The sequence below is a fragment of the Trichogramma pretiosum genome, unplaced genomic scaffold (genome assembly GCF_000599845.2).
Source record: "Trichogramma pretiosum strain Unisexual culture from Peru unplaced genomic scaffold, Tpre_2.0 scaffold6, whole genome shotgun sequence".
Lineage (NCBI taxonomy): Eukaryota > Metazoa > Arthropoda > Insecta > Hymenoptera > Trichogrammatidae > Trichogramma > Trichogramma pretiosum.
This window is the reverse complement of record NW_019641678.1, coordinates 950,839-967,358: the sequence shown is the minus strand read 5'-3', so window position 1 is coordinate 967,358 and position 16,520 is coordinate 950,839. Positions and strand designations below refer to the sequence as shown.

General features: G+C 47.7%; 1 protein-coding gene across 1 annotated transcript; it reads right to left on the bottom strand.

Moving 5' to 3' along the window:
• Positions 1-1,443: 1,443 nt before the first annotated feature.
• LOC106658237 (zinc finger protein 624-like) lies at positions 1,444-16,094 on the bottom strand. Its single transcript, XM_014380093.1, has 6 exons — positions 16,083-16,094; positions 15,723-15,980; positions 7,946-8,437; positions 2,424-2,843; positions 2,280-2,357; positions 1,444-2,208 (listed from the first exon to the last, which is right to left on the bottom strand). The coding sequence occupies exons 1-6, from the start codon at positions 16,092-16,094 to the stop codon at positions 1,444-1,446; spliced, it is 2,025 nt and encodes a 674-aa protein (XP_014235579.1).
• Positions 16,095-16,520: the final 426 nt, after the last annotated feature.

Sequence of the window (16,520 nt, the reverse complement as noted above, 5' to 3'; positions counted from 1 at the left end):
AACGCGGAGGATCGATCGCCGAGTCCTGTTATATTCGCTATAAGCCTCGCGTAGTACCGGCGCTCACTTTCCCCGATATAGTGGCTGCCAATATACCGGAGGGAGCTTTCGGTTATATACCTCGATTTATACGGCTCGCGCGAGCTCTCTATGGCTTTATACATACGATGCGATACCGATTTTCTGCGGAAGTGTACTGTGGACGTATAAACTGCGCTCTCGTACATGCCGTGTAACTATATAGCCCAACAGCTCGACCTATTGTAGCGAACGTTGCAAATAGTCAGCTTTTACGAAGGTATATATATATATATCTCGTAAACGTTTAGCATCTTACCGCGTATAGACCTATAATATTTAACGCGCGAGCTATTTAATGCCCCACACACACAGGTGCGTGCCTACGTGAATGTGTTTGCCAAGTACTGCCACACACTGATTGCACCGATGAGTACAGTTTCCGGGTAGGCAGTTCGCGCCGGCTAACTGTATTACTTAGCTTTATAAAGCCAATAGTGTGTAGCTGTTGTTGTTGTTGCTGCTGTTGTACTTGCGAGGAAATAAGAGGGGCTAAGAATTACTCTGTATAGCGCTAGTGCGCGCAGGAACAGCAGTTGGCATTATGAATCGGTTCGCGCGACTCCATCCATTGGCTTTCCTGGAACGATCTACCATCGCACATGTGCGTGCATGCATAATATTGGAGTGGAGCCGCTCCCGAGGCGCGCACCATCCCGACCGCGCAGCAATATAAATTATTATATAAAATCTAGACTATACTCGCAGGCGTTATAACGCGTATTTATATAATAAATGGGCTGCTGCCGTATAGTCCGCAAATGCGCCAAGAGAGATCGGTATGCGCTCGCGATATTTGTGCACTCGGCAGGAGCTTTTTTCCCCTCGACGTTCTTATACTCCTCTCTCTCTCTCTCTCTCTCTCTCTCTCTCTCTCTCTTGCATTGACAATTTGATCGATTCGCGTCCGATTGGCATTTAGCACTTGCATATCTCCAAGTGAATATTCCACTGCGCGCGAGCAATTAACATGGAGATGCGGAAAATACCTGTATATATATCAGAGACGAAAGCTGAGCTGAGCCGGAATGATGGAGCTATTATACGGTGCGACTGAGAATTATTATCGTATGGGATACCAGTGGTGTGCGTGAGACGTAAAATGAATCGTGCGTGGACGACGATGTATCGAACTGGTTTTTGAGTAACGTTGCAATATATCTGATTTATTTTCATTCAATATACATGCGCTCATCCGTGAGCGAGAGCAAGAGGTAAAAAAAAAGTATTATCGTAGTAATTGGAATAATAATAAACAGCTTATGTATATCACACACTTGGCACAAAGTCTCTGACAGCTGCTGCTGTTATAGTCACAATTACACTCGCGCACTACAAAGCGTACACCGCGGCGTGTAACAACAGCTAGCTACAGCTGGTGGCCGTTTGGAGCTTTATGGTACTCGGAGACTCCTGGTCGGAGTTCGGCGGGGTCAGGGCTTGAGATTTGGTCACTGAAGGATCGGTAGCAGGCACTTGCTGCTGTTGCTGTTGCTGTTGCTGCTGCTGCTTGAGGGCGCACTTTTTGTAATGAGTCCGCATGTTGCTCGACTGGGAGAACCTCAGCTGGCAGCTCGGGCACGAGTAGGGCTTGGTGCCCGTGTGGTAATTCAGGTGGGTCTTGAGGTGGTGCTTCTTGGTGAAGGCCTTGGAGCAGAGGTGGCACTGGTAGGGCTTGAGGCCCGAGTGCAGCCTCGTGTGCAGCGTCATGTTGGACCGGTCGGCGAAGGCCTTGTGACAGACGTGGCACTGGTAGGGTCGCTCGCCCGAGTGCGTCCTCAGGTGCTGCTTCAGGAGCATCTTGCGCGAGAAGGCCTTGCCGCACTGCTCGCACTGGTGGGGCTTGAGGCCCGTGTGTATGCGCACGTGCATGTTGTAGGCGACGCGCTGATTGAAGCTCTTGCCGCACTCCTCGCAGCCGTACTCCTTGCGATTGCGATGGATCTTCATGTGGCTGCTGAGGTAGCCCCGGTCGTTGAAGTACTTGCCGCACTCGGGGCAGCTGGCGGCGAACTCGCGGGTGCCCTCGTGCACCGAGCGGTGGTACTTGTAGTTGCGCAGCTGCGAGAACTGCTTGCCGCACTCGTCGCAGCGGAACGGCTTCTCACCCGAGTGGCTGCGCACGTGCACCTGATCCACACGTGACATACGTATTTTTATGGATTATCTCAGAATTTAATTGTCTATAATGTAAAACGTACCTTGAGCGAGGCCCGCGTGACGAAGCTCTTGGAGCACTGGTCGCAGCGGTGTAGCTGCTCCTGCTGCTCGTTGTTGTTGTTGTCGTCGCTGACGATCGGCAGCGGCGGCGGCGGTGGCTGTGACGGTGGCAGTGGCTTGGTAACGATCAGCTTCGACGGTTTCGACGGTGCCGCTGCTACGCGCTCGACGTTGAAGCCGCAGGCCACGGGCCTCAGAGGGATCGGCGCGACGATTTGGGGAGCGGGTGGCGATCTGCTGCAGACCGACGTCACCGGCGGCGATGAAGCTGCTACTTCGGGCTCGCACAATCGACTCACGGGCAGCGACAGTTCCGGCTTGATCGGCCTCGGAGGATGCGTCGCGGCAGCTTCCGGCCCGACGACGACGACGGGCTTGGCGTCCTCGTTAGAAACTCGACCATTATTGTACGAACACGGCTGATCCGGTGAGCAGCTTGGCGGATTGGCAGCGGCGGCGGTCGTGCTGCAGCAGGGCCTTTTTCCGCTACTCGTTGTCGTGGTCGTCTCGTCGGCCGTGGCTCGCTGTCGTTGCTGCTGCTGCTGCTGTCGAGGAAAAGACGGACAAAAAAAAATAATTTTACCCGTAAATACGTCCACGCGTGTCCGCGGACACACTGTCAACTGACTCTCAGAGATATTATATTCGTGCTTGTAAGCCTTTTTTGCCTGCGCTCGTACGCCCGAAGCGCATGAAAGCTTCGCACCGTATAAGCGCGTGCGGGTCTTTTCTCACGCGTCGCTGCCGCGTGGCTATACGCACGTCAACGTTCAAGAGCTGCGGAGATATGTTTACGTGACACGTGCGTAGCCAGCTAAACGCGTATACACAGCATCGCGGACATTGTTTCGAGAAAAGTTTTGCGTGAAAAGTACATTGCGCTTATAATATAGAAAGAAAACTCGCGTGGGAAAGATTTTCGCAAACGTCGTGGACGAACTCGATAGACCTTTATACCGGCGACTCGAGCATATTCATATTTATGCAGTTTCACGCGTGCCAAAGCTAATTTAGCTGCGTGCGTTCAATGAATTATTGTCCTTCGAACCGAACGTGGCCGATCGCGACGTGAAACTCCAAATATAAAAGATCTGTAATCCGACACTTTATTGCTGCGTTATGAGTATATTGTCCTGGAAACTACACGATATTGCTTAGTATGCACTGCGACACCTTTCCATATCTCATTACATACCGTATAGTGTAATTCGTGTAAGAATGGACGATTCATAAAATAATTAGTGTGGGAGTTGTCTATATTATCAAATAATTTTGTGCTTAAATTTGCCACATAATACGAAGATTAAAAGTTAATATCTACTAAAGCTAAATTTCAGCATGTTTATGGGTACATGGAAAAATCATACCGATCATGGAGATTATTGTAGTCTCGCGACGCGCATCCAATTCATCGAGGAAAAGTCTGGCCCGATCGGACGCATACGCGCAGACACACACGAGCATTCAAAGTACACACGTAGCCGGAAGTAAAGGTGCGTAGCTGTACAAAGTACTGTCGATCGCGCGCGATCGGGTGGGTAAAACGTTCCGCTCGATTTTACGATTGGCCTTACTGTGTGTTTCGTAGCGGTACTCTGGCGCGCGCGCGCGCGTGCACAAACACAACGCACAAACACACACAAGCGCGAACCCATAAGAATGTGTACACATGCGTTGTCCGTCTGTTGGCCACGTATATACGGCCATGGTCAATGGGCATCGATTCGCACACTTACACACACACACGCGCGCGCGTATAATAACATTGTTTCTCGATGCATAAAGGTACAGAAGGATTTTTACTCGCGCGGCAACACACAACGCGAGAGAAAGAGAAAAAACATTTCAATAGCTGCTCACCGTATAATAACGATTACAAGACGTGATAATTTTCGGGGCAAAACCAGTGCTCGCCGCGACTGCAATAAATTCGTTGCTCTATTGGCGCGTACCTATCCCCCCGGTATAAACGCAATAATCGCATATATATATTTCAATGAAAAACGAGCGAGCTAAAGAGAGAGAGAGAGAGACGCGTGCGGCTTAGAGAAGAATAAGTAAATACACGTGTCGAATGCAAATGAATATAAGCTCGGGGCTCGGTGCGTGCTCATGTGGGCTCGAGGTATGGTATAGCAAGGCGCAGGCATAAAGCCAATGAGATAGGTATTATTATGTGTCCGAGATACGGCCGAGCTCGAGCTCATGCACACGTAGTGGAGGACTTTAAGCTCGGCTACTTTATGGCAGAAGCTGTCGCGGCGGCGCGGGCTGCTGCGTACATAAGAGAGAAGAGAGAGAGAAAAGGAAAGAAAGAGAAACAGCGTTGGCCGTGTCTAAGCGATGCCGCCGCCGTTGCTGCTGCTGCTGCGGTCGCCTAGCTATATATAGCCAAAGAAGATAGACACGTATAGAAGCACAGAACTATAGGCGCGATTGAGGCTGGCTCATATGGTACCAAAACCAACTTCAAGGGGGCGCGGCGAGCAACCTAAGCCTGTAATGTATAACCAACATTTAGTCCCTTAGTTACCAAAGTCTTCGTGGTCGAGTGGTCAAGCGCTCGGCTTCGTCTTTTGCGTCGAGCGGTCGGGCCTTGGTTCAATCCCAGGCCGCAGATATTTTTTTTTACATTTTTTTCTCAAATTACAAAGAATAAAGTAAGGATTTCGTTTTTAGCTCATATTGGTCGTAAAATTAAAATTGCATTGATAATCAAACGTTTTTTTTCATGTTCTTTTTTCTACAAAAAAATAAAAAATCACATTTAATTCAAACGCAAATTAAATTAAATTAATGTATATTTAGACGCCTCGAAAAAAAATTTCGTGTCAATTTCGTTAAATGAAGTTTCTTTTTTATGAAAATATCTCGGACTCCAATTTTAAATGGACCGTATCGCTTGATTATTATTTTTCACATTTAAAAAAAACCCTTAATAAATAAATTTATCAGAGTATTTTTAATTTTATAAGCAATATTAGCTAGAAGCGAAATCCTTACTTTATTCTTTGTAATTTGAGAAAAAAATGTAAAAAAAAATATCTGCGGCCAGGGATTGAACCAAGGCCCGACCGCTCGACGCAAAAGACGAAGCCGAGCGCTTGACCACTCGACCACGAAGACTTTGGTAACTAAGAGACTAAATGTTGGTTATACATTACAGGCTTAGGTTGCTCGCCGCGCCCCCTTGAAGTTGGTTTTGGTATCATATGAGCCAGCCTCAATTTTTAGTTAAGCTCTGGGCTTCTATACGTGTCTATCTTCTTTGATATAGCTACTATTTATATAAAAATTCTCTACTTTGCTTTGTTTTTGCCCACAATAGGCCATTGAATGCTAAGACAGCAGCGGCACGGCGCGCTCCACTTGTGAGTTGCAGCAGCGGCGGCGGCGCAGAGGGCAAGTGCACAAGGCTATATATATACAGCGTACACGAATGCAGCTCTCGATCGCGATCAGCAGCAGCCAACGGAAACTATCACACATACACACACACACACACTCTTGAACGCTACATCGAGACAGGCAGATCGTGATCACGCGAGCGCGCGCACCACCGCGGCATGAACGTATAGGATCGAGCTTGACACCGAGCCGCCGCGTGCAAGTAACCAGGTGCGCTGGGCCTGCTTCATGCGGCCACGCGACCCGAACAATGTTAAAACGATCACTGCTACGGGCTTGTACGATAAATATAAGGTTGCGAAAAGGATAGGTATGAGGAGAAATTGCATTCGTGCGAGAAAAAATGATGCGTAGAAGCCAAAATGGCAGAGAAACGAAATTGGTCACTCGTTGAACGACATTAATTGATGCGCGATACGATGTTGAAAATATGACAAGTTATATCAACTTGCTCAAGAAGAAATTACTTACAATCAAGAGACTTTATATTTACCAAAACCCTGCTTAGACTTATACAATCATTTTGAACTTGCTACTTGCAGATTTACATAACAAGGTACTCGCCATCTAGTGGTGGATGTTTAACTAATATTAATGTTAAGCATTTTTATCAAGGCAAGAAATGCATTTTTAGCGATTTGCGCTTGAAACTGTGTTTTAAAAATTCTTCATGGATTTATGTTAATTAAGTATTTCAAGTAATTACATTTTAAGTATTTCAAAGACAATGCTACGTTTTAAAGGCTCTTTATAAGAATATCTGTCGAAAAAATATTCCCCATATATGTGACTTTTTATAATTCAAAATATACCAATATTACATAACCGATCTTGATGATTTATACGTAGCAAACGCAAAGCTCCCTCGACCGTATATTATACACTTACGCGTCTCGAATTGGATTTGCATAGGAATAAAATATCTCGCTCGTACAAAGTACAGATCGTCGCGATAAATATAGCTCTCGGGACTGCTTTAGTCGCGGGGCCGTTATCGAATGGCATTGGTCTTACTTAGTCGCGCGGGTGCAAACGACTAATCGTTACATAGTTGGTCGCCGAGCGAGGCGATCTCGCCGCAGAGCGAGTTAATCTTCTCGGTACACATGGGCGCAGCGAAGATCGGCCACAAGCGCGCTCACGCACGGTATATATAAGAGTTAGCGTGTGTAAAAAGGTGTAAGCTCGGCGCAGGTATATACAGCGATACACATAGTAAAGCTGCTTATAATGCACTTGTTATGTGTGTGTGTGTGTGTGTATGTACGTATAATATAGGAATTCGCTATAGAGAAAAGCAGGTGAAATTAGCAGGAATTATCGGTTGACGCTGAACCGCGTGCCGCGGCCCGTGAGTGTATGCGTGCGCGCGCATACATTAAGAACCGCCGAAGAATCCCGGAAGCCGTATTGCATACAGGTATATTAGCCGCGGGTCCATATAGTCTAGTGAATATGCGGCACACACGGGCTGGCTCGCGCGGCTTCGTCGAGTGCTGTGCAAATAGTCGTCGGCCTACTGCATGGTGGCGCGCCGCCGTAGCTCCTCACAAAGAGTCTCCCTGTTATGCTCTATGTGTGTCCTCTGTCGTGCTTACGGCCAATGTAAATGCACTCGAGGCTCTGCACTCTGCTGCACGCCTCTGTGTGTAATGGGCAATTTTTAATCGGCCCCGCTAACTACTACCGAACGCGCGACTCTGGATGTGGAAAAAAAAGGAAAAGGAAAAGACAGACACACACACACACACACATGGAACTCGAGTGAGCTCGAGTGAAAGAGAGAGAAAAGTAGCCGAGCAAGGAGAAAAGAGCTCGCGGGATTGTTTGCATATACCGAGTATACGCCCCGGACTGTGCCGAGTTAAGGCCAGTTATATATGGATAGATAGGTGCACTTGCATGTCTGTGTGTCTGTGTGTGTGTGTGTGTGTGTGTGTATGTTTGCGCAGTCCGCAGTATACGGCAGTGCATGCGCGGCAGCGGTAAACAAGCCTCGTGTGTACGCGTGCATATACGCACAGGCTTCCAACGCAACTGCAGCCGCGAGTCCGAAGAGACGCGATCTCGTACTTTTTCCGCGAATCGAGACTCTTCAAAGATTACTCATGCGATCGCGTATAAGCTATATACCTACGATCTCTCGAGGACATGCGCGCATCGCTGCAGGAGAAATTGCGCGACTCTGTGCATGTAGTGCAGGCGTATTTTATAAAATCGAATGCCAACGGAAACTTACCCGTCGGAGATAGGTAACCGGTAGGGCCGGGGGTGGTCTGAGCAGCTGACTCCAGGGCGAGGGTGCCACGTGATTTGCCACCGGCTGTCTGCGTCCTCCTCCCGCCTGTTGTAGCTGCTGCTGCTGTTGTTGCTGCGTCGTCAACGAGCCAGGCTGATGCTGCCACGAGTCACAGCATCGCAACTCCTCGAAGCAGTTGTTCGTCGGTTTCACTTGTTGTTGCTGTTGCTGTTGCGGCTTGTGATCAGCTTGCTGTTGTTGTTGTTGTTGTTGATCGGTGAGTTGCGGCGGAGCGGGTTCCGGCGCGGCCAGTGGTATGCGCAGTGCCTCGGCGGCGCGCAGAAACGCCTCGAGCCGGGGCCTCGGAACGCTGGCGCTGCCCGTGTAGACGAGGCCGAGGAGGGCGGCCAGCTCGGGGCCCTCGACCTCGGCTAGGATCACCGTGACCGGCTCGGCGGCGACGCCCAGCGACTCGTGCGCCAGCAGCACTTCCTGTCGTCGATCGGTATAATTATACACAATGTTTACGAGAAATATAATACGTCGAAATTTGGAGCACTATTAACTTATTGATGTTTTTTATTGCAGAGACAGCAAACGTCTTTATATGTGGCGCGAACGGCATACTTGCGCACAGCCGATTTCTCGCGAAACACCGAGTCTGCTGGCGAGGCAGAATAATCGAAAAGTCGCGCGGCGCCGATCGCGACTTTCTTGCCGATCTGACACGCTGCAATGCATACGTATCAATGCGATACATAGTATATGGGTTATTCCGTTTGAAATTTATGGCTCTCTTTTCTCTCGGTCAACGCGTGCGCGCCCGAGCTAGGACAACAATCGGCCTATAATCTATCCTCTCTCGAGAATGGAGCTAGCCGCGAGATCGCGACGTCGTTATACGTATATATTATGCACACACATTATACCGCGCGGGCACTAAAGTCGAGAGCTGTACACATATAAGCTGAATTACGATCGCAGCGTAATATAACAAGAATAATCGATTCGACCAGGCCGCGCGACTCTCGAGAGCTTAAGCTCTAAGTATGTGTACGCGGACTAATGCACGTGAGCGCAGTGCGTAATCTATTGGAGCTCGAGCGAGCGAGCGAGCGATATATAGTACGTACACACTCGCAGATGAAAAGCGTATATAAGAGCTGCGATAAACGATCTGACTCTCTTTCTCTCTCGACTGTAGTAGCAGCGGCAGCAGCTGATGATGAATTATGCCGTAATTAATTAAGTCGCGACTAAGCTCACACTCGATCAGCAAATTCAATACTTCCAAGAGCCGGTGCAATCCTTTACCTGTCCACTTTTACATACGTACTACCTATTCTATCTTTATATCTGACCGAATAAAGATATTTTTGCGAATCCGGTCGCGCGCGACGCTTGGAGCATTGAGGAACAAGCTTCGCTGCATTCTTCTTATTCGAATTATATTATTTTAAGATTTTTTTCATTGCATTTTTTCCGTAAGTCGTTCATCATTGAGATTAAAATTCTCGTAGATTAAAAGTTGAATGATAAGAAATGTTTCTAACATTTCTATACAAAATTTGAGTTTAAGAAAAAACATTTTCCTATGCCGTAGTGGTATTTCGTAAGTGTTAATCTGTTAAAGCTACGACTCTCAATAGGCACGTCGATCGTGTCATCCACATCTGCAGACATTTCCATATTTTCTCAAGTTTTTAGATCAACCGTTAGATGGCCAAGGACATTGGAGAGTTGCTCTCATAAGAAAGTTTGGCTCGTTTGGGAATAAAATATGCTTGGGGTGTGTTCCTCTCACGTACCCCTGCCTTTCGAGGCACACAGCTAGACCCCAATACTAAAACTAATCTAACAAAGTTTTCGTCGTTTTCATTTTTTATTTTACAGCGTATGGTACATAGAATGTTGACATATAGATTTTAGACATAGATATATACATATTGGGTGTGGAGAACCCGGCTACATTTTCCACGCCAGTGTCGGGGCCAGGCAGGGCAATGATTCTACATACAACAAAGAAAAAACGAAAATATACCCGCGCGTGACTCTAATACTGCCGAGCCCCAGACACGTGCTCCACGTATATATTCCTCGACCATCTGATGGTGTCGTTGATCATCAGCCGTCTCATCATAACGATGTCTCTATGAGTAGCGACGCGATTGATTTTGATAAGACGGATCAACAAAACTTGACTAATTTCTTTTATGCCTTGACGAGCACAACTTTCATATGGGAGCAACTCTCAAAGATTCATGGCCATCTAGCGGTTGAACCGAAAACTTGAGAAAATATCGAGACGGCTGCAAATGTGGATGCCACGATCGACGTGCCTATTGAGAGTCTCTAGCTATAGCAAATTGATACTTACGAAATGCCACCACTGCATTGAAAAATGTGATTTCTTATGCTTTAATTTATACAAATTTGATACATACACTTAAAATAAACTTAAAACCATTTAATTGTTAATTTACCATACTCATGTAAAATTTTTATACTAAATCTCGAATTAGTATTTTTTATTGTAAAAAAACGAGTTATTTTCAAAAAAACCTCCATCAAAAAAGTTCTTTAAAATATCATTATTACCGAGTCAGGGCACGAAGTAGCTGAATTTACTTTTGAAGTTTTGTTTCCTTTTAAAATCGGTTTCTAATAATTGGATGCTTTATGTTCAACAATTTTTGTCCGAGAGATCTCTTAAAATTTCATTTACATAAAACTCATTCGGTATAATACTAGATCTTGATCTTGAACTAGTAATCGGGCACATTCCAAGTATAATAATATTAGTAGTCGATATAGAAATAACTTATTTTGCTTCTAAGTTGATTAAAAACAGCTCTTTTTTGAGTAAATAAATCTTTCTCCAAACATTGATGGGTCAGTTTTTCAACAAGAGACGCCTAGCTATCATTTTGATAAAGTCACAATTGGAATTGTTACTTTTTGAAGGAGTGCGTTTTAGCCTCACGAATGATGCATTGAGCAGGTCTAAACTATGTCAAAATCGATTTAACACAATTTTCAAAAATTTGAAGCTTTTAAAATTTTAATAATATTTGTGGCTATTCTGTAACAAGTAAAACAAACAAAAAGATTTTTACGCGAGTAGAAAAAAGGTGTCTCATTCCATTTCACATTGAATCAGCCTCATAATAACATGATATGCACGCGGAATAGCGGTTTCTCTAGACGAGATGGCTAATTTTCGTACGTACACTTTACTCGTCATCGTATACGATTGTAATAATCAGCCTATTCGTGGAGATAGAGATCGGTAGTTGCAGTCTATGTCGCGTGCAGTTTTATGTACTTATGGAAACGTTCGCTTTTATGTGCAAGTATACGGCAAAAGGGGTGTGGATTACGCATCGCAGACATTGAATTAACGATCGAGATCGTGCCTATAGGTACTGTGCTCATACATATAGGAAAACACAATGCAAGAAGGATCGAACCGATGCATCTGTAAGGATGTGTGCAGGCGCTTACGAATGTTATATATACACAGCCTGAGGGCTCGGTTGGGATTGATCGGCGCGATGAACCGGTTCGATAATGGGAGCAGCAGCAGCAGAAACAGCCATTTGATGAATAATCCACATTAGTCGCGAAATATGGCGCGTATATACTTTAAGGCACGCGAGAGCGTAAAGATGGAATGGTAGCTGCTGCATAAATGTATGCGTATGCGTTGGGTCGCGCGCGACGATCGTGATGCATCGCTCATTGTCTCACACTCTCTACTGCCTGCTACAGGCAGTATCGTAATAACGCGAACGTCTAAATACATTATACATATACAAATGGACCATTGTGAAAATTAAATGGAAAGCCGAGCATGTACATCACGTACATTGAGCATTACACATATATACACAGATGCTCGAGCGAGCTTTTCGAGATCGCGCGGAAAATTTTCGCACGAAACGAGATGACGCGACGACGTGGCGACGCGTCGAGTCGTTTCTGCTGCTGCTCGACGTAAACAAGTGCAGGTAGGCGCGCGCGCGCGAGGTCGCGGAGAGATCATCGTGCCCAGATTGCAGAATCCGAAGCGAGCGAGAAGAGATCACGAACATGCGACATCGGCCGCTCTCGTGTTATTTTATACATAGACATGCACGAGGAGTAGAGCGCATGGGTGGGCATGCTCGGTAGCAGTACGCCAGGCACGCACTCGTGCGCCGCCGAGCTTTTTGCCTCGATCGCGCGCGCCTACCTTATTTGAGCCACGATCGCGAATAGACGTCGTCGCTCGCTCGCTCGCACGCACGCGTTTTTTTTTCTCCTTTCACCCGTGTGTGTTTGTTTGCTCGACTCGTGTGCGATCCGCAGCAGCATCTGATCGTGTACCTGTATATACGCAGACACGCGCATACACACCGCGCTCGTTCCGTCCTTCATTGAAACGTGTATTATACGCAGTGCAGCTCGGCCATTTGTCTGGAGCAATAATTCAATCGCCGCGACGACGATCCATGTCCGCGTTTTTCTAGCCTCGCGTATAAATGCGCGCTCGTGTAGCGTACACATATACCGATCAGGCAGCATCGGTGGCAGCCACAGCAGATCGGCTGCAACTGCATTACACGTAGAGACGTGGCCGGCACTTTTAGCCACTGATTAATTGCCCATCATCCACGCTCACGTGCGCGTGTCGCACTCGGGAGCTCGTCCAGCTTTTCCATATAATACGTCTATGTATCGTCTGACGTGAGCTCGCTGCGCGTTAATCTGCACCGTACGACGATCGGCATTAGAATTTCGCGATATGTATTTCTCAATTATCAGCGGTAACAGGGCTACGCGCAGAGGGACCATTTTTTTCCTCAATTGTTCATCAACGATTTCACGTACATGTATTTTAACGTGTAAGCCGATCTATATATTCGCTGTAGATAGCCGCGCATGTAGGCAGGACAGAATCGGTCGCGATCGGCGCGCTATACATCAAAAACTGTCGACGTCGCGCGCTCGGCGTAGATAGAGTCGCGAATTCCGCGGCGCCCATTATAAATCTATCCGCGGGGGTGGCAAAATTGCGATCTATCACGATCGAGTTCGAGCGTCAAATAAAAGTAGGTACGTACGCGCGACGTCGCGCCATGCTCGCGGTATATAGCAGGGCTCGGCTCGCGCCGAGGAATTTTCTTTTTCCAACCCGCGAGCTATTATAACGACTGTGTGTGTGTGTTTGGTGCTGTATACCGTGGATAAATGCGCGAGCACTGCGGCGTATATAATACGCGCGTGTTCAATGTATCCGCCAATGAGTGAGAGAGAGAGAGACACGGGTCGATTTCGCAATGGGCTTATATCGACGGTAGCGCGTAGTGCCGATATTACATTAAGAGCCTGTATATAGTTGTAGGTGTATTTCACACGGGGGCCACGGAGCAATTTAATAGCTGCGAAAGATCGCCTCGTTAATACATATAGGTAAAAAGCGGTAGCTCTCAATAATCGACGCCCGCGTGAGCGAGCATATATTGCCAAACGAGCTACCACGCGCCTTAGCTAGATACGTTGCTGCCGCACATATTCGATACATGATAACGATCGATCGACTGCTGCTGCTGCTGCTGCTGCTCGCGTATACCCGCACACGGGGCGCACATTTACATGCGATATCAAAGTGTCTGCTGCTCGCTATTGCACTGCGTTTCGAACCTATTATGCATTGGCATTTCGAGCGAGCGAATCGATGGTGGGAGAGAGAAAAAAATCAGCCGCAATACTCGACGTGTACTCTGATCCCTTGGCACCTAATTAGAGGTGAGAAATACGCGCAGCGATCGTAATTATCGTGAATTGCATGTATATATCGCGTATCGACGGCTCGCTCAGGCCAGGAGAGAGAGAGAGAGAGAGAGAGAGTAATCGTCGTGAAGTCGAATTTACCTGAATTTCATACCGCGTCCAATGCTTTATAATACCTAATTGCAATTAACGTACTGTATTATTATATATGCTGCATATGCGCGGTACACGTAAAACTCCAAGTGTTAAGCGTTTTCTGCCTATTTACACCACCAGCGTCGTAATCGCGTTATACGTTTGTGTGCACTCGCATATATTTACGGGAACGATCGTGACGATTCGCGTTCGTGAAAAAGTGACAAAAAGTTTCGATCTCTAATTGTATACACGTTGCCAAGTACACGTAATACGCGTTTTTTCCTCGTGCGAGCCGATCTCTCGTGCGATCGTGCCGAATTCGGCCATATCCATCACAAGTTCGCGGTAAATACTCATCTCCGCGAGCTTATATAATAAGGCCGCGCAGAGGAGGAACGAAGGTCTTTTTTCACTATGTGTATGGACTGCGGCGTCGACGAGATATGCTGTCGCGATCGTGATCCATAACACTTATCTGCTCACAAAGAAAAAAAAAACGATCGTCTTCTCGACCGCTGCATTATGCACATTGTACGCGCAGCTTTTCGAGACGAGCTCCACTCACGCAAGAATCGAATAAAAAAGAAATTAGCAATCGATGCAGTGCGCGCAACGTGGCCAGCAGCAGCAGCATCAGCAGCAGCTCAATCCACGCTAGGTTATATTATTATCCGCGTTTTGCAGAGGCCGCAGAGCTCGGTGCAGTCTGCGTTTCTCTTTCCCGCGTGTATAGGAATATACAGGAGAATAAATCGCCGCGCGGCTTCAGCGTATCGATATAGCAGTATAGATACGCGCTTATGGATAGCCGTTGTACAGACGTATACAGCCGGCCAGGACGCGAGGATAAATCATATTTTATACGTCCAAGTACATACATACGATGCATACATCAAAGGTCACGATTTCGCGTAAACCTACATTAACGCGCGCGCGCGATATCTGCGCTGCCACAGTATTCGTACGCAACGTGCATAGCGAGAGATTACAGCTGCGCAGCGCGGAATTTAATTTTCTTGAGAAAAACCTCCAGGGCTGCAATTCGACTCGCGAACGCAAGGCGCGCACGGTCTAATACATATACATGCGTGACGGCCAGGTTTTAGCGCGACGAGGCAGCAGCAGCAGCAGCTCTAGCTCCGGCTCAATTATACATTATACATTAGATGTATATAATATGTGTAGTGAAGCGGCGGCCCGGCGAGACAGTTAAAAGAGCGCCTGCATCGGCCGAGACCGAATAATATAATCCCATGTATAGCGTATACACGTATATATTTATAGGACGTATCCCTGCAGACATATCCTGTGTGCCGAAGCATTTGCGCAGATCGAGAATCGATCGATCGATCGCGGACTATGACTCGGCAATTACCGACGAGGAGCAGCAGCCGCACGCTAACTCTTCTCTGTGTGTATGTGGGTAGATGTGTGTGTGTGTGTGTGTGATCGCGGCCCCGCAATCTTCAACCGATCTCGATCGATTCTCCCGCACGAGCCGCGCTCGCTGTGATTCATTCGCTCGTCCGTCCGCCCGTCCGTCCATCCGTCCGTCCAGCTGTCTCTCTGTCTTCTCGCATCCGTATTCACTTTGATATCATCGTCGACGAATGCGCACGCGGATACACTGTATGTATACACTTTATCTTATATATATAAAAGGCACAGGTAGCTCATATTTACATATCTGTGCGATGCGCGTCTAGCGGTAATCGCCCGCTCGACTTTATACCTGCAGCGCGTGAGATCGACAAAGGGACCAGTGACGATTTCATAATAAAATACACAGTATTCATTTTTTCGTTTGGCGTCTTTGTGTGTGTGTATGTGACGATTGCGATGTTTGTGCCGTGCGTATACTGACCTGCAAATAGTTGCTCGAGGCCGAGAGCACGAGGCGATGGGCGAGGAACTTCTGGCCGCCGGGACAGCAGAGCGCGACATCGGCGAAGCGCTGCGTCACGAGCAGCTCGCGCAGGAAGCCGCCGAGATCGGGCCCCCGAGCCGCCGCCGACAGCCTCACCAGCTCCATAACAATGGCAAAAATAATAAGGACGATGCGGGGACCATGATTGCGCCGCCGATCCTCGTCGACTCGTGCGAAAAGCTCCTCACTCGGCGACTCGCGTGTATCGCGTTACCAAAAATTGCGAGCGAAAAAAGTCGGCTCTTGCACGCGATCGGTATACTCGCACTCGCGTTATATTTTCGCGTCGCTGCGTACAGCCACGTGCATCTTCTTTTCAATTACGTAGGAACGCGAGCGATTACCGACGGCGCCGAAGAACAGCGTACGTATGCACGAACGTATACACGTATAGATAAAGCGAAGGAGCGTGTCGCCGGGCCGCCGCTCATTGCGAGACTGATTCGCGCGGCACACGGGCCCAGTCGCCTATGTGTACGATCGCTGCTGACTCGTTCGGGGCCCGAGCCGCGTGTTTATGCTGCTGCTGCTGCTGGCCCACGAGTCGCGTGCCGCGCGCGAGAGAAGAGAGCTGCAGCAGCCCAGCAGCTGTGCGGTGCAGCCAGTCCTTTCCGTATAGTAGTCTCCTTTCCGCGTGGCGTGTATACAGGCCCCCGAGATGCAGCCTCTTTCGTGCGCGGCTACGTATACGGAGCGCTGGACCACCTATAGACATTTTATGTAGCAAGCTGATCT